At 43.7% G+C, this 26,450-nt stretch overlaps 1 protein-coding gene across 1 annotated transcript in view; it reads left to right on the forward strand.

Moving 5' to 3' along the window:
• The window catches only part of DNAH14 (dynein axonemal heavy chain 14), a 1,270,113-nt gene that overhangs the window by 322,596 nt on the left and 921,067 nt on the right, over positions 1–26,450 (forward strand). Inside the window, exons 17-18 of the mRNA XM_086926153.1 lie at positions 1,068–1,415; positions 6,005–6,346. Coding sequence (XP_086782279.1) covers positions 1,068–1,415; positions 6,005–6,346 — 690 coding nt within the window. The remainder of the gene's footprint in view (positions 1–1,067; positions 1,416–6,004; positions 6,347–26,450) is intronic.

Consider the following 26,450-nt stretch of genomic DNA (forward strand, 5'->3'; position numbering starts at 1 on the left):
GCGCGTCTTCATGAAAGTTCAATGATATTGGTATGTTTATTTTGCAAATAGAATTGTTTTAGATTTGTTGTCAAATAAATATAGACTACATAATATGGACAACCAAACTCTTGACCTTACACCCTTTCACCCAATGCCAAGTCATTTAGATTCACCCTGGACATTGATCGCTTCCCCAGAGAGCACACTGCCAAGATAGCCTGGATCCAGCTCCCTCTACTAAAGAAAGTTACACCATTCCTCACAGAAAACAACTATAGAATTGTTTTCAAGCCTTCTTATACTTGCATCTGGATGATGGCAATGCCCTGCTGCATATCCTTCCAAACTCTGCATCGGCTTCCCTTAAGGTTATCCCTTTGTGCTGCATCTGCCCTATCAAGGGCCTGAAGAAGTATTACCATATTGCCCTCACTCTAATGGAACTGTACAAGCTCCCCTGGCTGGCACAGCTGCATCATCTACACACCCATCACGACTGACTTCCCTGGCTCTCTGGCTGACAAACTTGAGGTGTCTGGCGACCACACTAAGAATATTATTAGACTGGAAATGAAGAAGAGCAAGAAAGAAAAAGGGAAGGAAAAGGCTGCTTTGATCAGTGCTCCTTGAATCTGAAAGAAGATCTCCCCCAATACTGCCTTAGTTTAGGAAAGAGCTGAAGATGCACCTCTGTAAATAACATCACCTAATGATGCAGTAACAGTGCACTTTTGCTGTTAAAACCCAGCTACATCAATACATACCTTCATCTTCCAGTGTGTTTTCCTATAATTAAGTCTACACTAGTAGGAGCCACACTGTTACAAACCATTTTATTTGTCCCCAAACTATGTGTGTCTACCTCGCCGAGCCTCTAGACTGGGTCAGTCTGTGAGAGATTTTACTTCCAAGGTATGCATTTTAAGAGCATTTGGGGCTCCAAGCTGAACAGGTTAAATAGTCCACCAACCAGCAGTGCTAGTTTGTTAAGAGGATAGGGGGCGCCACCATGATATTTGGGTGTCAAGTTGCCAAACAAACTTCAAATATTGAGTTTTTAAATTTTCACAATTTTAAACCTGCAGGTGAAGAAATTGCACTCCATTGTAAACATGTCCTTGTCACAAGTGGATTTGTACAGCCGAAGCTTTCAGAGGTACTGCTCCATGGTCGATGATGCCGCACGTATGAGTGTGAGGGTATCCTTAGAACATCTGGAATTGTCTCCATATGACTTCAGGACTATACTATCGAAGTACAGCGAGTACATGAGTGAGGTGAAGCAGATGAACGTCGAACACCGAATCCACATCACCAAGGTGATAAGCCTTGAGTTCCAGAAGGCCTGCCTGCCCCAGCTTGAAGGGGTAATGAAAATAATACACACATCTCTGCCTGCAATAGCCCAAGCAAAGAACACACAGCTGTTGGAAGTAAGTGTGTTGGTAATATCTGCATCTTTTCAGTGCCATTCAGTAAATAGAATGTGTAGAACATGTATTTACATGCAGATGATTTAATCAGACATGCAAACTATGGGTAGCATTCTTAATGATACTTCACAGAAATGTGTTACCAATGACTTACAGTGTGCTTAACCAAGTCTGGGAAATGTATTACACAATGTTGACACAATAGTGGACTTTGTGTGTGTGCCCAGAAGGACACGTGTGATAAATTCAGCGGTATGCTCAAGTGTACATCCAATACAACACCACACGATCCAAAGTCATGAGGGCGACAGTCCTTCTCATCTCTGAGAGAAAGACTTTGGTGTTAGACCCAAAACAATATAACACATTAGGATTGTGTCCTCCTTGGCTGCATTGACATCAGTCTCAAACAGGTGCCCTGGCCAGAGAAGCTATGTGAGCCTCGATAACCATGATTTAAGGGGGCATGCAGTACAGGACAGTACTTTTTTGAAATGAGAAGGAGCTGTGCTGACAGGCGAGGTGAACCATTAAAGAAATGGGGTGACCCAAAAGGTACTGGACCTGGGTAACGTATTAGTATAAACAAACAGTGGTCCAAGACCTATATATTTCAAATATGCAAAAAATCACAATTTAATCAATTAGAAGGCGTATGTTATTTTGACAGCCCTGATCAATCAATGATGAACATGTAGAAAATAGGCAACAGCAACAAACTCAAAATGTATATGCAATATTTTAATCTATTGTCAAATTTTAGTAACGAAAGCACAAATTCACAGTGTTATGTACTTTTCTTTATATACATTGTCCCGTATTTAGAACGTGCAGTAGAGCAAAAGAGGTGTCAAAAGAGCGTGAACGTGGTAAGGTGAAAGGAAAAGAAATCACACAGATTTGAAAAAATATTCCAAACAATTCAAAAGAACACCAGCCAATAAAGGCCGGAACAATAAGTATCCTGGCCACTTCAATTAGTCAGCACAATTTCCCTAATTTTATTCCTAGGCATAAGATGTAAAAAATGTCTGCACTATATCATTGAGGGCGGTATGGTTAGTGGTCCAGGTTTATTAATAAATGTCGACGTTTCGACTCGTCTTGCGGCCTTGCGGTTGATTATTCCTGGGCCATGCGAGTCTTCTTCAGGACAGGTGGGACGGGACAATATAGGGATCTCATTGATGACCCCTTCTAGGGATATAATGGTCGTGATTCCCACTCCAAATTGACTCAGTCCTTATGACACTCGTCTGTCGGGAACCACAAAAGAAATGCTCCCGAGCATTTCTTTTGTGGTTCCCGGCAGACGCGTGTCATTTTTAAGGACCTCTGGCCTTAATTCTCGCCGCCTGAGTTTGCCTGCATCGATAAAGTGACCCACTTTAAGCAAGATAATTTATCTACTCAGGCTGATTAATTCGTGAGGAGTCGCCTGAATTAAATTATATTGAAATTGTCCAATACCTACGATTGGGACCAGGTTTCTAAGACATGTAGTGGCATAAGTATATCCACCGTGGATAGGAAACCAACAATATTGCAGAGAATACTTGGATAACTTTCCTGGAAACATAAGGACTGAGTCAATTTGGAGTGGGAATCACGACCATTATATCCCTAGAAGGGGTCATCAATGAGATCCCTATATTGTCCCGTCCCACCTGTCCTGAAGAAGACTCGCATGGCCCAGGAATAATCAACCGCAAGGCCGCAAGACGAGTCGAAACGTCGACATTTATTAATAAACCTGGACCACTAACCATACCGCCCTCAATGATATAGTGCAGACATTTTTTACATCTTATGCCTAGGAATAAAATTAGGGAAATTGTGCTGACTAATTGAAGTGGCCAGGATACTTATTGTTCCGGCCTTTATTGGCTGGTGTTCTTTTGAATTGTTTGGAATATTTTTTCAAATCTGTGTGATTTCTTTTCCTTTCACCTTACCACGTTCACGCTCTTTTGACACCTCTTTTGCTCTACTGCACGTTCTAAATACTGGACAATGTATATAAAGAAAAGTACATAACACTGTGAATTTGTGCTTTCGTTACTAAAATTTGACAATAGATTAAAATATTGCATATACATTTTGAGTTTGTTGCTGTTGCCTATTTTCTACATGTTCATCATTGATTGATCAGGGCTGTCAAAATAACATACGCCTTCTAATTGATTAAATTGTGATTTTTTGCATATTTGAAATATATAGGTCTCGGACCACTGTTTGTTTATACTGACAGGCGAGGTGAGCAGCCATCCCTGGTCTGAAGGCTGAGAGACAGACAAACAGACTGTCCACAAGTGTGCAATAGACAGGATATTGCAGACGATTACCTAGGCAACCAGTACTGGAGTACAAATAGCCCACATCAACTGGTGTGTGCTGCAGAGGTGTTAGAGGGTGAAGGAGAAGCAGACCATGGCCTACAGACAACCAAGCAAAAGGTCCCACCTTTGCACATCAAAGTTTAAGTGATGTAGTAGTTAGAGGTGGCCGTGACATCACAGCTTGCCATTAACACCGAGGGCCTGATTAACAGAAGTAAACTTACATTTTTGTGCGAGTTTAGGATTGTTCGCTATTCACAAAGGTATTGTAAAGATAATATCTTTATGACTGCAAAGTCTCCACACATTAAAAGATAGGACTGTCCAAGCCTCCTATGTGCGGAGAGTCCGCAGTCGTTAAGATGCTACTTGTAAAATACTTTTGTGAATTTGCAAACAATCGTAAACTTACACAAACATGTACATTTAGCTTTGTCACTCAGACCCTGAGTGAAGGTTGCAGCCCATTTGCAGACCCATGATTACACAACGCAGTGAAATAAAAACCATAATATAATGACCCTCAAAATACAAACATTTATATGCATTTTGTACAGATAGATGGGTAGTTAGGACCAGGAACTGTTAAACCCTTTTTCCATGGCTCGTTGACCACATAGTCTATGTCAATAGCAAGTGAACCCCATGTGTTTTCATTACTGTGTTGACTTCCAAGTCCAGGAAATGGGAATTACCCTTATAAAGCTGAGGAGTCCTCTCTAACAAATGCACTATTTGATGGACTCTCCTTTTAGGCACAAGCAAAGTCTTTGAAGAGATTTGCCAAATCTGTGGGGTTTGCTTTTGTGATGGAAGACATTGTAATACCCAAACAGGAATGTAGCCCCCACTGGGAGCTAGGCTGAGACCTACTAAGGGTTCACATATTTAAATGGAACACTTATTGTCACTATCAAATCCTTTAAATTCCAATTAATTCTGATCCATTAAAGCTTACATAGCTCATTGAAGAGGCCTTAATAGGATCCAAGGCCCTCATGCATCAAACATTTCCTCATAGACACTGGCGTGGTAAAATTATTTTAAACATCAGCCCCAAGTCCCTACCCAAAAACCAACTTGAGGCCCATGAGTCTTCAGTTATGTCCTACAGCTTGTCCTGAAAGGCCATGCTATTACCATGAGCCACAGATATTCTGCAGGGTACACAGCTGGTACATTTCTGGTGAACCGGTTCAATGCATGGGTGCTGCAGGAGGCCAGGCATGGGCTTAAATATGCCCTTCCTAGAAGTACCATTATTCACCATGCTGGTTAGGAGGAAGTGATAAGGATTAGATTCAACAGTGAAAAGGATCCCTAGAAGTATCGAGATGGGCTAAATATATACCCCGTAAAATACTGCCAATCCAGACGAAAATAATTGGTTGTCCTTGTATGTGTCCTATTACACGATGTACTAGGAGCCAATAAAAAGCAAACAACATTGTTCTTCAACAGCACATTAGACCAGAAGGCCTAGCCTTGAGTCTCTGTAAACTCTGAAGTTGAATCAAGCAACATGAAACCCAAAGTAGTCAGTGGACTCTATTTTCATGTCAAATTTGGTGGTAGTCTGTCTCACAGTTCTTTTTACAACTCAGGCTAAAGCTCCCTTGCAGGAATTAAAATGAAGACATTATATTTGACTCATCTAACCTTATAACCCCAACTGTGACCAATTTGGGTGAAACTTCCAAGTCTCAACCAAATCTATTTTTGGAAGTTTTTATGCAGATTCATCAAACATTAGTAGGAGTGTTATTTTAGACTGTAATTTACTGAGTGCAAGTGCACTCTGGCTGCTGTATTGTATGGCAAATACTTTTTTAATAATTTGGAGATGTACAAAAAGGCCATATTTATTTCAAAAAGTTCCTTAGAATCCTATGATACATCATAGATAACTGAATTAACAGAACAATATATTAAGTCAATATATATGAAAAAAGTTACACAGATTTGCATTGATCTACTAAGTCTTTTCAATCTCACCAACAGAAAAGAAGTGAGTGGGCACTGAAATCTGACCCAAAAAATTATCGTATCATAGGAATGACACTTTTATTATCTCCTTAGAACAATATTCATTAGGTGACACTCACTGAATTTTCAGAACCCATTTGGAAATTGTCTAACACACTTTCCCTCTTGGAAAAAAAATGCTTTGGGTGTGTCTTTTCCTCATTTTCCCATGATGCAAATTTAAATATGTTTCAATTACTAATTCAGTTTAAATTATGATTTCAGGCAATTTATATCTCTTTAAGAAAACTGGAGAAAGAGTTGACTACAGTTGAAGAGTTTGTAGAGCACCTGACGTTCCTTGGTCACATTTCCTCTGAGCTGCCATCACTGGAGAAGGAGTATAACACTGTCATACAGCTTTATTCTGTAGCAAAAGACTACAACATTTTTATTCCGGAAGAAGAGTTGGCCATATATCAAACTCTTATTCCAAGTTTTCAACGTCTCAGATCAAGTATTCTAATCTGTGAAGCAAGGAAAGATGAAGACATTATCAAGTTCAGTGGTGATTTGGATACATACATTTCAAACCTACGTTTTGAGCTGATGGAATTTAAAAACAAAGTAAGTTTTTAAATGTTTGAGGATTGAAACGAGTTTACAATACAATTATCTATTTTTTTATGTGATACTATACTTCTGTTTTGCTTCTGTACATGTTGGTTCATTGTTGTGCGTTTATCCTTTCCACTAGGAATATGAAAATTCCTGATTTAGAAATTAATGTGTCATTGGATTTCCAGTTCTCACATTGAGAACCCTTAAAATATTTTTTTGTTTAAAAGCCTGAATTGGAGTCTGGTCCTCCAATTTGTGCAGGAAAATCTAAGTACAACATAGACTTCACCAACTGAATACTCTCCACAATAGGGATTCATGAGGAGTTGATTAAGCTAGTGGATTCTCCAGCTACTCTACGTAAGAACTTGTGTCAGTACCAATTTGTTGCAAACCTAGTAATGATTTAATTTGTTTCCTTTTTTTAAAACTCATTGTATACAGGCATTTCTACCTGGGTTGCTGGCTTGTTGAGTATATCTTCAGTATGCTGATGTTTTTGTAATGTCTCTGTGTCGGGCATAATGTAACTCCATGCAACCTTATGACTGAGACCGTAGGCTAACCTTCATGAACCACGGCTGAGCTCATAACAATTGTAAATTTGTGAATTGTTCTCACTCCAGATATTTGAGAAGTCCCACAGTTAGGTTTACTGGTTTTCCATCATTAGGGTTGCCACCTTTCCAACAGAAAAATATCGACCATTTTTTGCTTTAAGGGTCTGAAAAGGCCTGGATGTGATACTAAATAGCACTTTAAATAAAATCGTAGAAAACTATTTGTAACTTGACTTTTCTGCCTTTGTTTACTTTAATTATTAGACAGGGATTGTTAGCACATATCTAGAACTCATTTAAAAGTGTTTTCTAGTTATATTTGTTGTTTGAAGAACGCACAGATAAGGAGTGAGAATATTTCAGATACCAGCAGGTGGAGTAATGGGTAATAAATTCCTGAGTCAGATGTGGCAGCACAAAATTACTTACGCTCCTTGAGACACATCTCCAAGTGAGATAACACACAGCATCTAGTGTCCCAGATCAATATGAAGTTGACAAGCTCAGAGGCAGGAAGGAGCCTAACCTTTTCAGGCAGCCTGGGAAAGGAGCTAGCTATGAACACACTTGTGCGACAATCATACACAAGGTACCACCAAAAGAGCAAACAACTTTACCACACACTCAGGGGGTGGGAGACTCTTTTATAATTTTATGCAGATGGTACAACATGCCAGATAAGTTATGGCCCATAGATTTATTTAAGAACAGGGGCGGATTCTTCATTAGGGCTCTAGGGCTGCGCCTCCCCTGAAATTCCTGCACATTCCTGTAGAAATATTAAATAGATCAATTTATTTAGAGATACAATCATATCTCTAAATAAATTGATGTATTTAAGTCTGGGCTGTCTGTCCCAGGCCACCTTCCCTGCCTGATCTTAAGAAGGAGACGGAAGCCAGGCAGTAAATCAACTTTCCGAACTGTGACGCACGATGCAGGGCTTACTCTTCTAAAGCCCTTAATTGCCATTGTAGTCTATGGCAGTATCAATTATATGCCAGTGGCGCTTTCAGCGTCATGGTTTCAAGCGCTGGAGTCTCTGTCCCAGTATGAAAGCAGCCATCCATCATTCACAGGCATAGAGCCCTACCTTTCCCTTTCGTCACACCTGCAAGAACGTGTGTTTTGGTTACTTGTTCTCGTTAATGGTCAGTGTTAGAATAATAATCTTCTGTTTTCTATTTTGTGCTGAGACCCCTCGCCATACTAACCTTCTCTACTGTGACACCCCAGGCCCTGACTGCACATTGTTCGTCTGTTAGAAGTGGAGCTTCTGCATTTGTTCCCCCTTGAAATTGATCCAAAAGGCGAGCAGGCCAGGATTCTTGTTCCCTTGTGAAGTTGATCCAAATTTCCGAGTCAAGTGCAAAGGGAAAAATGTGTACCTATTTTTAGACAGTTATCTGCTATATGACATTAACACTGCCCCTATTTCCATGCCCTTAACACATTAATGCCAAAAGCATGGATTGGTTTAATAACAATGACCGTTAATACTGTTAAGGCAATGCATGTCAGTGATTTAGTTCCTCTCTTATTTCAAGTTTTACTTAATCTTGCGTTCTTCAAGAATTAGCTATTCAATAATATTGTGTTTCTGTATTTTTTTTCCTTGCATACTTTGAGCCATGCCAGGTGTTTTTGAGGGGCTTTGATTGAGAGCTCTGATGCTGATGCTGAAAACAAAGCAAAGTGCCTGTCAGTGGGCTGGCCTCTTTGCAGAGCACACAGAACAATGGCCATGTATTCCTGCTGTAATTGCACTGCTGTGAATATGTGTGTGAAGGGGGTGCACAGATGGCAAAATATTTACAGGGCAAAAGGAAATCAATTGCTTAAATGGGAGTGAGTGCAGTGTATATTTGGAAGGGGTGAAGTGAGGGAGATATATGTGAGGAAGTGCATTTGGGAAAGAGAACAAAGAGGGTGTTGAAGAGGTAAGCAATGAGGTTGAAGATGTGCAGCTGGACGAGACATGCAGAGAAAAAAATCTCTAACATAAATCTCTAACATATCTAACACAAATAACTGATGGCCTAAACTCTTTCCACAGGCCTCAATATTATTGAAATTTCAGAATTGAAAATGTTTTAAGGTTAATTATTTATAACAAACCCTCTTTGTTACTCATGTATCTTAAACAGCTAACAACCATTGATAAAGCCAATCATACTGACAGGTTTCAGGTGTATGTTAGTTGTTGTGTTACATATCTGTATGCAGTTACATCTCAGAAAGAAACCAAAATACCGGTAAGGGAGCACACTATTGGAATCACCGAAATGTATTTTATATGTATTCTGTTAGAGAGCTCCCACGTTTTTCATCCCACTTAAAGAACTGTCTTCACATATTTCTATATGAATGATTGTAATCAGCAGCTGTGGGTCCTTCCCGAAGCCTGGTTAGAGCATTTTCTTCCAAAGTTGATGCCACATGCAGTGCAGGACACTGGCCAAGCACACACTTTAAGAGGCTGAAGTTATCGTGTTGTACAATTTGCACATTGCAGTAACTGTTGAACATATTAATGTAGTAAGATATAGGGCAGTTTTTAATATTTCAAGACTATACATTCCCACTGCTTTATAACCCATGCTTTATCAGTAAATTAATTTGCTTTAAAATGCATAGTTTGCTAAGCTTAAAATAAATAATTTCTCTAGAGGAGGACCCAGCCTGGACCCCACATTTGTCCATTAAGCTTGCTTGCGTCGCTCACTACATGAAAGTCATACCAAACTTTTACGCCTCACCGTCACCAGCCGCTACTGTTTAAGGATGCAATTTTCTGAAGGGGAGTTGGTAGATTGTTTACTTACATAATTTTCCCATGCTCTAAGATTCAAATTTTTGGAGGAGAAGTACTGCCAGAGACTGGGACATTCATAGGTCTGACTCTCCCACGATCCACAAGGCTGATTTTACTGGGCCAGTCCTTTGAGCAACTGTACCCCCTCACCAGCAGGTTGAGCGAGACTGCTTCTCATTTCCTTCGAGCTGTGAAGTTGGTGAATACAAGACGTTGCGCAGTCACTGGAAGGAAAGGAAAGGAAATATTGAAAACAGTGGTAGCCAGTACTTGATCATCCAGCACAGGCCTCTATGGAGCTCCGATGCAGATATTAATTGGGAATATACTCACAAAAAGAAGGGAAAGCAACCATTGATAAAAGCAGAGAGGGTGACGGGGAGGTTACTTTTTCTAAGTACATCGAAATATAGAATTGTTTAACCCTGTCAGGAATCGTCCATGAATAAAGAGTAGAGAGGATACCCTCCTAGATTGTTTTACCCCATTACTGCCTCTGCAAAACGGATCCCTAGTGCATTGTCTTGTGCTCCACTCTGAATGTTGGCCTGCAGCAGGGTGTAGTAGCAGCCCTATGATGAAGCATGCCACTAACTTGTGGGTGAGGGCAGTATTAATAAACCCCTAGGGTTTTTCCAGACCCTGATAAATAAAATACATTAGGCATCGCATGGATGCTTTCCCTTTTTTTTGTGAGTATATGTATGAAATAGGGAGGACCAGGGAAAGCAAAAAATTATCATCCCTTTGTTTTAAGTGTGATGTATGTATGGGTTATAAGCAGAAATAAGCATGGTAACCCCTAATGCTATTCAGCCCAACTGCATGGCTCTGGGTGTGGCTGTCGGTGGATGTGGAAATATTGTGTGAAGGAGTGTTGTGTTGAGGTACGCACTTGGGACCCAGAAACTAAGTACCCACATTGAGTGCTCCAATTCAGCTGGGGCCCTGAACGCCGGGTCACCAGCCCTTTTATTGATTCCATAACATCCAAAGGAATGCAACCAAAGTACCCTACAACAGAAGATACTCCCTCCCCCCAACTTCAACTCTTCCAATGTCTATGCAGATGCAAAACTACAGTTTGAAGGGGAAAGTTAAATTGTTTTTGTAAGATGTTGGAAAATGCCTGTAAAACCTAAGAAAACCACTGATACCTAAAAAAACAGAAATGTGAATAAAAGCTAAGTAATGGTGTTTCGTTGTTTTAACAGGAAAACATAATTTGCTTGACATCTAGAAAAGAAACCTGTAGAGATAGTGAATGTTTATTTGTATCTAGGTTTGGACTTTGCTAGTAATTTGCTGTGGAATAAACATTTGGCTTAACAATCTATTCTTATTCACTCTATAACAAATTGTATATTGCCCTTTTACACATTAATGGTCAAGTGTGTTTGTAGCTAAATTTCCGCCTCTCCTTTGATATCGAACAGAATGTACGTTTAGACACTGGGAAAATCTATAAATATCCTCGAGGGGTGCTTTTGGAAGTGTGTTCTGTTGGTAAATTCTATGGGGCCTATTAACAAAGATGAATCTACATGTGTAGATTTACTGCTATTAAATTAACACTTACCTTTTTGAGTCACTTTACTACTTTGGGCATTCCCAAATCAGAGTGCAATTTTACTCAAAAGTATAGATTTACCACTAAAATGGATAGGAGCCAAATTTCCGAGTGTAAAGTTACCCATGCCAAACAGGAGCAGTCGTAAATCAAGGAAATATTGTTAAATTTATTGATATTATTCAAAAGAGGTATCAAGTTTTTAAAACATTCTTTATTTTTCAACTTATTTTAATAATCGTTTTTTAATAAAAAATTAATGTAACAATTGTTATTAAAATATAATTGAATTACTTTAATTCTGCTCATTACTGTTAATAATTAACAATACATAATAATAAATATATAGGTTTTTACTCAAGTGGGATTTTTTGTTGTTATTAAAACTTCAGAAAAATAATACTTATCTAATATAATATATTAAAAATAAAGAAATATTTAATTAAAAGTATAATTAATAGTGGTATAACACTTTAAAAAATGTTTTCTGCATTTAATACTACGTCTTCCTAAATCCCACCTATTTTGTAGGAAGTACACCCCATTTTTCAACCACTCCACATGGATCCCACCTCTACGACTAAGGGGCCGATTCCGATCTCGCTCGGAAGGGCTCCGAACACGATCCGGCTTGAAATAGTATGAGCCATACACGTGTTTTCCGACCGACTCTTACAGCTATACGAGCGAACAAGTATGATGTGAAAAACGCGAAATCGCAGACCGAATCGTTTCCGGGTCTGAACCGCTCCGTACGTCTCGTCCGTAAGCAAACCGTTACGTGCAATGGAGGCTGTTTCCAACCGAGCCAGTAAGATACACTATTCAGACAGCCGGATCGAGTCGGAGCCTCTGACACGTAAACGCTCCGGGAAGCGGACTTCGGGGGTCCATGCCAGACCCCCTTCACCCATAGTCTTTCGAGTTGATCACAACATGCATGTATGGTGCGGGTGGCATAGACGCGTCCCCACGACAGGGGGGCGCCCTTATGTGCAAGGTACCTTATTCGTCAATGGGAGCCTATTAATGTACAACAGGCTCACATTGACTTCATTGGGGCTCCGAACGACCCGTGTCCGTCAGCGCTTGTTCGCATCGTACTCGGGTGCTCGGAGTCGGTCAGAAAGCCCTCCGGATCCGAGTCGTATGGCTGAGATACCCGCCACCCCCTCTCAACACAAAATCCCCAAGGATGGGAAGACGGAAACGGTTCTGAACTTTTGGAAGGCGGGAGGGAGTTACCCTTCCCGGCCGTATTTATTAAAATATGAAACAAAATTAAAACATTAAAATAACAGTTTCATATCATGTACAATTTCATTTATACAGTACGATGTTCTTGGCTGACCTTAACACATCTCTAATACAAAGGTTCTCCTAGCCGATACTAAACATCCTGCAAATGCATTTCTGAACATTGAAATTGTACATCCTAACGTTACGGGCCAACGGCAAGGTCGTAACCGGTGTCAGATCCCCAATACCAATTCCCCCCTCACTTGTGAGGGGCGGGCGCACAGAGGACTGTACCTCTGTGCCAACTTCCAATTTCCCTTGCCTTAGCGGGGGCCCCCTGTTAACTCGACGCCATCTTAGTGGTCGTCCGAGGACTCGTGTGAGGTGTCTAGAAGGTAGCGTAGACCCCCCTCCCACCCCACACAACTTACCACACCTGCCGTCGCAGATGTCCGGGCCCCGGGAAATTCCGAGGAGGGGTCCGTATCCCCTCCTCCCCAGTGAAGGGGCCTATGGCCGCCTTCCCTTTCGGCGTCCCATCCTTAGATGGGACCGCCTCCCGTTTGAGGGGCCAATGGCCGCCTCCCCCCGGGCGCTCCCATCCGTAATGGGTGACGCCCAAACCTCTAGGGATCTTCTAATTACTGCTCACCGATCATGACCTTACCGCCCGACCAGAAATAAATACGACATTTTAAACTAAGCTAACGAAAAGGAAATTATCACATTCAACGATTTTACGTAGAACTCTACTGAGCATCACCATTAAACTTATTCGCAAACATTTCTGCTAAGAAACATGTTAAAACGAAACTCATCCTTTATTATACACACATTATCAACTTTTTCCAAGACAACCTGTAAGAGAAACCAACTCTACTGAGCATCATTATTAAACTTATTCGCAAACCTTTCTGCTAAGAAAACATGTTAAAAACGAAAATCATCCTTTATTATACACACATTATCAACTTTATTCCAAGACAACCTGTAAGAGAAACCAATTCACGTCAATCAATTTTATTCCAACAAATCGCTGTCAACAGGGGCTGGTGGGTGGGTCAAAATTGGCTCTACGTTCCGTCTCGAGCTCACGTGCAACGCGGGGGTGCAGCTTCAGAGCACAGGAACAAGAGGATGCTTCCTTGGCTTGTCGCTCCTTTTATCCTTCTTCGGGCGGGCGTAGACCCTCCTTCAATCCACCCCCCGGGCGTGGCTGGCGGTGTTGGTGTCTAGGACAACCCCTTCTTGGGCGGGAAAAGGCGCGCCCCAGCTACGCCGCTTCGGGCATACCAGCCGGGACACGCCTCCCGCCCAAAATGGTTTCCCGGGGAGATCGGGGTACTCCACCATACGTTCGGGGGGACCGAGTGGTCGCCCCTTTCCATATGGCTGAGATACCCGCCACCCCCTCTCAACACAAAATCCCCAAGGATGGGAAGACGGAAACGGTTCTGAACTTTTGGAAGGCGGGAGGGAGTTACCCTTCCCGGACGTATTTATTAAAATATGAAACAAAATTAAAACATTAAAATAACAGTTTCATATCATGTACAATTTCATTTATACAGTACGATGTTCTTGGCTGACCTTAACACATCTCTAATACAAAGGTTCTCCTAGCCGATACTAAACATCCTGCAAATGCATTTCTGACCATTGAAATTGTACATCCTAACGTTACGGGCCAACGGCAAGGTCGTAACCGGTGTCAGATCCCCAATACCAATTCCCCCCTCACTTGTGAGGGGCGGGCGCACAGAGGACTGTACCTCTGTGCCAACTTCCAATTTCCCTTGCCTTAGCGGGGGGCCCCCTGTTAACTCGACGCCATCTTAGTGGTCGTCCGAGGACTCGTGTGAGGTGTCTAGAAGGTAGCGTAGACCCCCCTCCCACCCCACACAACTTACCACACCTGCCGTCGCAGATGTCCGGGCCCCGGGAAATTCCGAGGAGGGGTCCGTATCCCCTCCTCCCCAGTGAAGGGGCCTATGGCCGGCTTCCCTTTCGGCGTCCCATCCTTAGATGGGACCGCCTCCCGTTTGAGGGGCCAATGGCCGCCTCCCCCCGGGCGCTCCCATCCGTAATGGGTGACGCCCAAACCTCTAGGGATCTTCCAATTACTGCTCACCGATCATGACCTTACCGCCACAGGCCCGGATAGTTGACCGGCTATCCGGACCCCCCACAAAACTCCTACTTAAAGGTCATGGCTACAAATTCTTCAACCAAGCTATGAAGTCTCCTATGAGTAAATCATTCCCCACCCGGGACAAATGAACCCCGTCCTCCAAATACATCTGATCCCCCCTGATACACCCATGCGGAATAGAATGCAATGTATTTGTACGAAACAATCTACCAAGTTTGTTATTTACTTTCTTCACAGAATGATTTAAAGCAGACACAGAATTAGCCCCCCGCCACACCTTCCGTGGGACCATGTGGGACCATGCAATTGTGCACCCAGGGACCCTCTTTGCCAATCAACTTACAGTGGATAATATTACCTCGAGAAGCACTCGCCGACCAATGGTCACCAAATCATTGCCCCCAAGATGCACTATGAGTATAGATGGCGGTGACCTCGTCCGCCCTAACAAACCCTCCATAAAAACCTGAAACTGGTCAATACAGAGCCCGCCCCTTCCGTAGAAGGTCACCCTGTACCCGTATTCCCCAGCCATGTGAATCATGTCACCTGCTTTGAATACGTCTGCGGCACGCCTCACGTATGAGTGGCCCACGACCCACACCACTCTGTCCACAGCCGGTGTCCTTTGACCGCTGGTTCCCAGGTGTCGGGTCGACTGCACAGTCTGCCCCGCCTCGTAAGCATGCGAAACTGTAAAACCAAACAAAAACAAGAATCGTGAGTTCATGATATTAGCTTCACAACATGTGCAACCGCACGTACCGTTTATAACAATTCGAGGACCAACGGCCCAACTGTTTCACTTTATCAACACTCAGACCCCTGGCTGTGGCCTCAGTTGCAGCCCCTATCCTGAAGGAATGGGTCCCAAACTCGCACGGGTTTAACCCTGCGGCTGTAATCGCCATCGCAAGCACCCGTTGGAACTGAAACCTCGTCAGCGGGGTGGCATCGGCGTGCCTCAGTAAGCTTCCCCCCCATGCTGCCGCCCTCTGCGCCAAATATTCCTCAACGCAGGCTACCGGGCACATGGGCGATCCGGGAATCCGGCGGACCACTACACAATCGCCGTTTGCTCCTTGATCGGTCTTGGACCTGGCAAACGAGACTACCATTGTTTCCCCTTTAATGCGGATGTGCTCTCGGCACAGCCCCCCCCCCCCGTATCCTGCTTATTCCTCACTACCAGCTCGCTTACCCTCATAGCCCCATGGAATGCTAATGAAAAAGCGGCTCTAAACAGTACTGTCTCAGATTGAGATGAACATGTTGCAGGGAGTACTGACATCAACAGGGCCAACCTTTCCAGACCTATCGGGTGCCTGTCGTACACTCTGCGACCCTCAAGGCGTTGCCACCCTCGCAGCGCCTTCTGAACCACAAAAGACGCTGTGGGGTCCTGGAGACCATGAGCTCGTGCCATGAAAGAAATAGCGGCCCGGTGCCTCTGTGCCGTGGCTACTGATTTTCCTGCCTGACGTAAGGATAACAGAAACTTCAGGACATACTCCTCTTGGCCCCATAGCTCCCCCCCCAGCAGAACCCAAAAAGGACCAATAGGAACGGAACGCCCCTTCGTATGCCTTCCTTGTTCTGGGAGCTAGACTCTCTCCCACGAGGTCTTGTAGTCCGGGGCACCGAGAGACCAGAGAGCTTCGGGAAAAGGTGCCGCCACTGGGTCCGCTGAGGGTAGGAAACCCCAGAAGGCCTGCATACGGGAACGAGAAAGCGCATCAGCTGCCTGATTTAACACCCTTGGCACATGTTTTGCCCTAAAGTGGACGTTTAGCCTCATACACAGCAAAACAATTTCCTTCAGCAATCTCAAGATCCATCTGCAGCGGGCAGCCTGACTATTGATACACTCAACAACGGTCATATTATCAGACCAGAACACCACAGCGCGGTCACGAAATCCCTCGGGCCATGTTTTCAAGGCCACTAGAATAGGGAAAAGCTCAAGAAATCCTATGTTACCTGTGAGCCCATTCTCGTGCCACCATGCCGGCCAGGTTTGTGCTGACCAGTGATTACCAAAAATGGCGCCAAATCCAACACTCCCTGCCGAGTCTGTCCACAACCCCAACTCCTCCGAGGAGACCCCGGGTTTGCTCCACACGACCCGACCGTTGAAATCCGCCAGAAATGCCAACCATATGAGCATGTCCTGCCGGACCTCGGCCGAGAGCCTTGTGCGGTGGTGGCCTTCCTTAAGGCCAACCATGGCCTGTGCAATCGAGCGGGAAAATAGGCGCGCCATTGGGATCACTCTCAGGGCAAAATTCAGTTGACCCACGACCTGCTGTAACTGATGTAATCTCACTTTGGTCGCGCTAATACATGCTTTAAGCGATGCCTCGAATTTCGCCACCTTTTCTTTGGGCAAGCGGAAGCACCCCTCTAAGGAATCGAGCTCTATTCCAAGAAACTCGAGCGAAGTAGACGGCCCCACTGTCTTACCGGGTGCCAATGGCACGCCAAAGCGCCTCATGAGATCACAAAATTCATTCAAAGCTTGTGCACACTCTATGTCCCCAGCTGCCCCCAGGAACAGAAAATCATCAAGATAATGCATCACATGAGTAAACCCTGTTATTCTTGTGAAGGCCCATTGCAAAAAACAACTGAATCTTTCAAAATAAGCACAAGAGATGGAGCAACCCATTGGCATACATTTATCCATGTAATAGCGACCCTGAAACATGAAACCAAGGAGACGCTGATCGTATGGGTGTACCGGGAGCAACCGGAACGCTGACTCGATATCTGATTTAGCCATCAGCGCTCCGGGCCCTAGGCGATTCAAAATGGCGACGGCCTCATCGAAAGATGCGTACCGCACCGAACAAACTCCCGGGTCAATCGCATCGTTCACCGAAAGACCCCTTGGAGCTGACAAATTATGTATCAACCTGAATTCCCCCGGATCTTTTTTGGGGACTACACCGAGGAGTGAACAAACAAAATTAGCAACTGGCGGGTTGTCATATGGTCCAGCAACCCGACCTCGGGCCACCTCTTTACCAATCTTTGCTTGTACCACCGCCGCATTCTGCTGCACCGATAGTTGATTCTTACATTGTGCTTCACCCTGAAAATCCCCCGCCGGGATGCGGAAACCATATGAGAAACCATCTCGCAACACCCCAGCGGAGATATGATCTGGGTATTCGTTTAGCCAAGGGATCATTGCCATGATATCAACCGGGGTCGGTAGCGGCGCCCCCTGGCCCATTTCAGACCTGTTTGGCGCTACCCCTACTCCCCGTATCACTAGTCTTTGTTCTGCACGTATTCTCCGGATGGGAGGACTGGCCACACCCCGAACATTCGTGCCTGAATTTACAAGAACCCTGTGGCCTAGTACATTTTCCCCTGTTAAAGCTCCAGCAGACCCCTTTTTTCCCTGTGCTGCCGCTAGTCCTTGAGTTCCGGTCATTGCTGGAACTTACTCGAAAGGGCGTCCCTGACGAATGGCGGGAATACCCAGCCATCTCACCCCCAATGCTGGTGACTTCCCCATTTCCATATTTTGCCATGAAATGGAGTCAAAACAATCCCATGTCAGGGATGAATCATGTTCCTTGGATTTACGAAATATATTATCATAGGCAAACTATTGATTCCCTCCATACGTTTCATAAAAACCCATGATACGTGTCTGATACACAGCCAATTCCCCCAACAAATCGGGCCTACGTTCCCCCATAATTGCAGTGAACATTCCGAACGCTCTGCCCCAATTGCCTATCGATTCATCGACTCTAAAACTGGCCATCCTGGCTCGCCACACACTAGGATGCAGAAACTCTTTCTGGTTTTTTACATGCTCGATTTCGTAGTGATCGGTCAACAAGGAAAATATGTTTACATATTTATCTGCCCATATCCTCTCCTTCACCTCCTTTGGGATATGCTGCACAATTTTCTCCCTCCTCGAAGGTACCGATCCCTCCCCGACCATCGGCAATGGCTTACCTGAAGCTGCCGCTGTAACTGTCGACCCCGCCGTACCAACGCCTGATCCTGGTTGACCCACGGGCGCCTGCGGGGAAACAAAAGGACAAGGTGGTTTTGCGGCCTCCCGTGATTGCCGCAACTGCCTCATTAATTGCTTGGCCTCCTCGGCCGTGTCCCCTGGAGCAACGGAACCCACGCCGTTACTACCCAACCATGCCGCCAGCTGGGCGGCCAACTCCGGGGGCATGTCCCCCTCGTTCACAGGGGTAACCACAACAGGGATCGGCTGCCCCTCGACGGGAACCGGCACAGGAGCCTCCACCGGTCTGGGAGGGCTCGCCGGGGGAGCCTCCGGAACTGGGACCTCGTCTTCATTTGCCCCGTTCCTGGCTGGCGGTGTTGGTGTCTAGGACAACCCCTTCTTGGGCGGGAAAAGGCGCGCCCCAGCTACGCCGCTTCGGGCATACCAGCCGGGACACGCCTCCCGCCCAAAATGGTTTCCCGGGGAGATCGGGGTACTCCACCATACGTTCGGGGGGACCGAGTGGTCGCCCCTTTCCAGATGGAGCCTTATCCCAGCGAGATGCGAATCGGCTCCTACGTAGTTAACATACATGTGTGAGGTTACCCCTATAGAAAAGAAGGTGGAGATGGAGATGTACATTCATAGGATTGTGAGTAGCATTTTGTAGTACTTTAGTAGTACAATTGTACTACTAATAAACATACTACAATATGAAGTTTGTGAATAGGTCCCAAAGTATCTCAGTTAAAGTTGTTCCCCGGAGCCTGGCAGTACAGGCATTAAACATAAACTCTGCTCACACTTGTTACAACTTTTGTATGAGATTTAAATAATGTAACAAAGTTTGCTGGTTCACAGTTACAGACAGATCAAGCATTCATCATGTACTGGACATCACACAAAGGCAGCATCAATATGTCATTTTGATTGATATACTTTTTCAGATCCTTCAGTCAGGACATCCCAATATACACGTACGCTATGATGCTGGACAAACCTGGGCATATAAACCCCTGAGGGTCTACTACACCAACACTTGTCAGACCCCAATTCTAGTTCACACCTCCCAAGATCTGAAAACCACTTCCTCAAGCTATAGAATGCTTAGGTGTCTCTTTGTTCCACAGGATGTGTAAGACTTCCTGGCTGTTTATGGCTGATTCCTTTGTTTTCTTCCTCGTACAATTAGATTTTGAGATATATATATAAACTTAAACAACGCTGAAAACTCCCTTGGGAGGAGCAATCCAACAATCTAAATATTTTCATAATGATCTGCTTGACACTGCACCATGTTGCAAAGTGATGGTTCATAATATATATTGAATATGAATCGTTAAAACGTGAGTCATTACATCGTGTGCCATTAGAAAGCGGTCGTTACAACGACTGCGTTGTTATGACGAAAAGCCATTCCTACGCAAGTCATTACAACGACTTGCAGTAGTTGGGGCACTGACATTAGAAATTTATAATTTACTATTCCAACTCCAGCCTACGTAACAGTAGGGAAGGTGTTGGAAGAGTAAACTATACTATCCCTAATGTTAGCGCGCCATCTACTGCAAGTCGATGTAATGACTTGCGTAGTAATGGCTTTGCATGGTAACAACGCGGTCGTTGTAACAACTGTGTTGTAATGGCATTGCGGTGTGATGACCGTGATGTAAAGACCATCTCCTGTTCATAATATATGTATTATGGATTAAGGGCTATATTACGAGTTTAGTGGTCCATAGGACCGCCAAACCCCTAATGATGTGGCGGTCACGGCCACACCGGATGTCTGACACCCGAAGGACAACTTTGGAGGTTGGACCGCCATGGATCCACGATCCCTGGCAGTGGCGTGGCTGTGTGCGGCCAAAATATGCTTGGTGGGGCAGCTCTGGCCCTGCCAAGCATATTACAAGTTTCCTCACTTCTAGCGGTCTCATGGCAGTGTTCATGCCATGAAATTGCTGGCTGTGAAGAAACAAAGGGGGCCCTTCAGGCCAAGGGGATGCATGCAGGGGGGCACACGCTGTATACCCATGTGTGCATGCACCCTCTTTCCACCATGCCATGCAGGAACATGCTATGGGATTCCCATTGTGGTGCCTTTCCCAAAGGTATGGCCATGGGAATGCCAAAAGACCACCCGCCTGACAACGAGAAAACTCTTCATCTGGGGGGCAGCCAGCGGTGAGCTTTAGATGTTTGGGAGTGGGGCGGTGGCATGCCGCCCCGCTCCCACACCACAAAACTCACAATCAGGCCCTAAGTAATGTTTGTAACAATAACGCAACTCTGTTATTTCGCAAATACTAGTTTGTACGAGTTCATGATGGGAATGATGATGTTGAGGAATTATGCATGGTGAGCTCTGCAGTATTATACAGTTTGGCCTTTTGATGTCTGACTCCCCTTCTACCTCTTGTCCCTGCAGCCCTTCACAAACATTTAGGATCTCTCTTCTGCTTTTTATGTTTTTGACTTTGTGTAGAATTGTTATTATTCTTCCTCTTTACCTGAATGGTTTTTCCTTTTTATGTACCTGAGTAGCATTGTACTGTCATGTTCCACATAGACACATGTTGTCAAAGAGAAGCCAAGATAACAGTTGCTCGTCTGTGCCTTTCACTGCTCTGCTGTGCCTGGGATTTCTCTCTATACAAAGAACCCATCTATCTTCTCTACAGTTCCGGATAGTCCTCTATTGATTATAATTTCCATGTAGTATGTGTGGTTTCCTAGGACGTGCTTGAGTGCACACTTTAAATGCTGGCCTCGCTCTCCTACGCAAGTGCATTCCCTGTAAATGCACCTATTATCAGAGGTTACCTGGAAACAGTACACCAGTAATTTCTTGTGGATAGCTCTCCTCGCGCTCCTGAGTTAAAGCCTATGACCCTTTTAATGGGAAGTCATTAGATGGAATCATTTGGATTTTCTTCCCTGCTTTGACTTCATCATTTGGTCTGGCAGTCTTTGTGTTGTTATTCAGGGCCATATTCCTACTCTCTTCTTGCTCCTCCCACTTTCTACATACTTTGCACATGGTCCTCAAAAGCGAAGAGACTTCATCCTCATATTCATTAACATTGAAGAAGGACTTTTTTCCCAATATTTATCTATAATGCTCTGTATATCCTAATTTTATATCTTGCGTTATGTCAATTGCTTTTTTGACAGGAGGACTTTGGGTTCTAATTTGAGTAAAGGTGTTCTGTTTTTTTCTCTCTCTTCTTGCTAGGACATTATTTCTCTTCCTAGTTTTCATCATGCAAAATATTACTCCTACTTTCAATTTAACGTCTTCTGGTTAACTTTTACTTCCGTGATCAAAGGGGTAAAAAGTTTCAACAAATTATGTAAAGGTTTGTGGCCCAAATCTATCTCAAGAAAAAGAGCCTCCATGTTATTACACGGTTAGGGAGCTGAAGGCGAATAATTATTTGAGAATTTGCCAGATTTAGATAGTGATGGTGGAAGTGAGTATTTGCAATCTTTTAATGAATTTGAGGTATTCATTTTGAACTTTGTCAATCATTTTCTACCCAAAATTTCTATTATTTTACAACCTTATCATTATGGTAAAAGGAAGTAAGGTGAAGAAGAATCAGTTGAAGGTTTCTTAACAGTGCTGCGCCAGTTAGCCTTCACATATAAATTTGGTGAGAATACAGAAAAAAGAATAAGCGTACGAGTGCAAATGTGACAAAATCAGACAAGAACTATTTTATTTATTTATTTATTTATGGGTTTCTATAGCGCTGGAATCGACTCCAACCGGAGTATCTCTGCGCTGTGATACCAATAGAGTTTAAATATATCTGCAGATGAGGGGCAGGGTCTAGATTTTGTCAGTGAACAGCAGAGTTTTCAGTTGCTTCCTGAATTTTAAATGGTCTGTGCAGAGCCTGAGGGCCAGAGGAAGTTTGTTCCACAGTGTGGGCCCTGCAACAGATAAAGCTTTCCCTCCGTGTCTTTTTTTTTTTACACGAGGTACTGCCAACAGAAAATTTCCACTAGATCTCAAAGATCTGGAGGGAGTGTAGGGGATACATTTCTGCTCCAGGTATGTTGGGCCATTTCCGTTTAAGCATTTATGGATAATGCAACATATCTTAAACTTGGCTCTTTGTCGAATACTCAACCAGTGTAGTTTTTGTAGTAGAGGTTTTGATGCTGTTCTGGGGGGGGCATTTAGGACAAGGCGAGCTGCCGTATTCTGGACCACCTGGAGCCTGTCCAGAACTCCTTCATTAGCAGAGAGGAGCAGTCCGTTACAGTAGTCGATACGACTCAATATAAGGGCTTGCACCAGGGTTTTTCTGAAGGAATCCGGTAGCAGGGGAAAAATTCTGCGCATCATGCTGATGGTGTGGAAGCATGAGCCAGCTACCATATTACTGTGCTGTTTGAGGGAAAGGTCGTGATCAAGTCGCATCCCCAAATTTTTGACAATCTGTTTGGGTTCCGGAACAGTACCCAGATCAGATGGCCACCAGTCAGGGGTCCACAGTAATTTGGCATCTCCAAACAGCATTACTTCCGTCTTGTTGACATTGCACTGTAGGAAGTTGGTGGACATCCACTGTGCGACGGCTTTCATGCCAGCGGAGAAGGAGTTTCTTATTTCCGTGGTGAGATTTTGAAAGGGAAAGAGGAGCTGCGTGTCATCCGCATATGACACGGGGATGAAACCAAATTTGCGCATCACTCTTGCCAGGGGTGCCACGTAGATGTTAAAGAGTGTTGGGCTCAAACAAGAGCCCTGTGGCACCCCTTTCGTAATCTCTACCTCAGTTGATCGGTATTCACCCATGGTGACAGTCTGGGTGCGATCCGTAAGAAAACTCCTTAGCCAAGCAAGGGCCTTGTTCTTAACCCCTACGTTCGACAACCGGTCAATAAGGATGTTGTGTGACACGGTGTCGAACGCTGCTGAAAGGTCTAATAACACCAAAATTACCGAGTAGCCTTTGTCCTGAAACATATGCAGATCGTCAGTAACAGACAGGAGGGTGGACTCTGTACTGTGTTTCGGCCTAAACCCAGATTGAGAGTAGTCTAGGCCGCCAGCTTTCTCAATGTAGCTGGATAAATGACGATTAACATATTTCTCAGTGAGCTTTCCCAGGAATGGTAGCAGCGAGATAGGTCTGAGATTTGATAAATCAGTCCATGGAGTTGTGGTATTCTTCCTGATTGGCCTAACTAAGGCCTGTTTCCACTGCTTGGGGACAGAACCTGTACAGAGGGATAGGTTGACAAGTTTTTCGATGGTGGGAGATAAAATTCCGAGCAAGGTGGGCATGAGTCTTGCTGGGATAATATCATCAGGACTTCCACTTTTAATCTGCGTCATGAGCAGAGACACCTCTTTAGGAGTGATAGGGGGGAAGAAATCTAAAGTATGAGGGCCACTATCAAGTTCTGAATCCTGAAAGATAGGGACTACATTGGTAGTCAACTTGTTGTTAGAGTTGACTATTTTCGCATAGATGAGATCGATTTTGTTAGAGAAAAATTGAGATATATTGTCGCAAAGTAGTTGTGACGAAGTGTCTGCACTCTCACATGCTGTAGGATTAGTGAAAGAGTGAAGGACCTGGTATAATACTCTGGGAGAGTTGTCTGCAGCCGTAATAAGGGTGGTAATATGGGTTTTTCGCGCCGTTCTAATAGCTTTATGGTATACACCTAGAGCGTCCCAATAATGTTTCCTATCTGTTACAAGATGGGTAGATCTCCAAATCTTTTCTAATTTCCTGGCTGTTTTCTTTAGATTCCTGAGCTCTTCAGAGAACCAGATCTCTTGTTTTTTGGCTGGTCGGGGTCTAAATTGTTTTAATGGGGCTATCTCATCTATGGCTGTTTTAGTGGCTTTGCTAAACATATCAATAGCTTTGTTGATATCTTCAGGAATCACATGGTAAGGCTGAACAAATTTCTCTGCAAAGGAGGTCTCATTAACTTTATGCCATTGCCGCCGTATTTCAGGGATATTGGTGGTTTTGAGGATAGTGGTTACAGGATAGGGAGTATAGAACTCAAGGATAAAATGGTCAGTCCAGCTGACCTGTGTAGGGGGAAGGCATGTGACACTCGGGAAATTGGTTATTATCAGGTCTAGGGTGTGTCCGGCCACGTGAGTTGGGCCCACATTGTGTGGTTCGAGACCTAGCAGTGAGAGATCGTTAAGGAATGCTTGTGCTTCTTTACAATTTGTAAGTTCACTGTGAAGGTTGAAGTCACCTATTAGCAAGAATTCTTTGTCTTTTTGAACATTTGGCGCAAGATTTTCCAATAGTATGTTGACGAAGTTAGAGCTTGGTCCAGGGGGACGATAAACCAGGGCACCTAATCTGGTTTGTTTGGTGGAATGAATTGTGTTAAAAATCAGCAATTCAATGTCCGGAGTGCAGAGTTCTGCCAAAACAGAGCAGTTGATATGATTTTTATGAGCAATAGCAATTCCTCCACCTATTTTCTTAGGTCTATCTAACCTGATCATTTTATATCCCGAAGGAATGGCCAATGTAATGGAGGGAGTGGAATGGGGTTTAAGCCACGTTTCAGTCATGAAACAGTAGTCAGGCTCATTCGTGGAGATAAGGTCCCATACTTCAGAGGTATGCTTAGGTAAAGAGCGTACATTGCAAAGAATGTTTTTGTGACCAGCAATTTTAGATGTTTTGTAAGATGGTATATGGGTTTTCACATATCTTTCAGGGCTTTCTCCCTTCAGAATAGTGAACTGGGATTTGCAATGTAGGCATGTAAAAGGCCCTTCTACAATATGATTAAGGTCTCCATGACAATCAACAGTCCGTAGATTCCTAAGTACCTGAGCTGAGTAGGTAATCCTGGCAGGAAGCGGGACAAGCTGGGAATCCAAAATGATCCCAAACTTAGTGAAGTTTTAGTTATTGCTAAGCGTGTTGAAGACTTGATTATATGTATTTATGAGTTATAGAAAAACAGAGATGTCACCTCTTCTGTTCATTCTAAACAGAAGAAACAAATGCTATCTCTTTCTAAGAATAAAAATTCCTGTTTTAGGTGTGATGACTCTAATTATTTGTCAACTTCAAGGACTTGTAAATTATGTGGAAAGAAAGGGCACTTGACTAAATGCTATAGATGTAATTTGGTTCAGAAAAAGGTATTTGAAGTAAGTTTTGAAGATGCAAAAGTTGTCCTTCAATCAATAAATAATGTTAGTTATGTTTCTAATGTTGTAATGTTATGTTAAGAGGGATTTCTAAAGTGCATCGTTCACCCAGGGTTGTCCTGGCACTGACAGTTCAAGCAAGCAGATGATACACTATAGCTGTTTATCAAGTGCCTGCTTAAAGGTCCATGGGGCACATGCATCAAGGGTTTTTGCATTCGCAAACGGTGCGAATCGCAAAATTTGGCCGTTTGCAAATGCAAATCCCTTTTTTGGGATGTATTAAGGTTTTTGTTTTTTTCGTAATTTAAGAAATCGCAATTTATTTGCGATTTCTTAAATTGCGATTGCATTTAAGAAATCACAATTTTGCAATTTCTTAAATGGAATGCATAATTTATTTTAGTTTGCGAAATCGCAAATAGGAGGTAGTAAATTACCATGAAGTTAACCTTCATGGTAATTTGCAAAAACTTTCAAAAATGCACAAAAGTGCATTTTTGAAAGTTTCATTTCACACACACACATGCCTTTGGGGCATGTGTGTGTGAAAAAGTACTTAAAGGTACATTTCAGGGGTGCACCCTTGAAATTGCATTCTCATTTTGCGATTCCTAAATTGCG

Source organism: Lissotriton vulgaris, chromosome 6 (assembly GCF_964263255.1).
Source record: "Lissotriton vulgaris chromosome 6, aLisVul1.2, whole genome shotgun sequence".
Taxonomy (NCBI): domain Eukaryota; kingdom Metazoa; phylum Chordata; class Amphibia; order Caudata; family Salamandridae; genus Lissotriton; species Lissotriton vulgaris.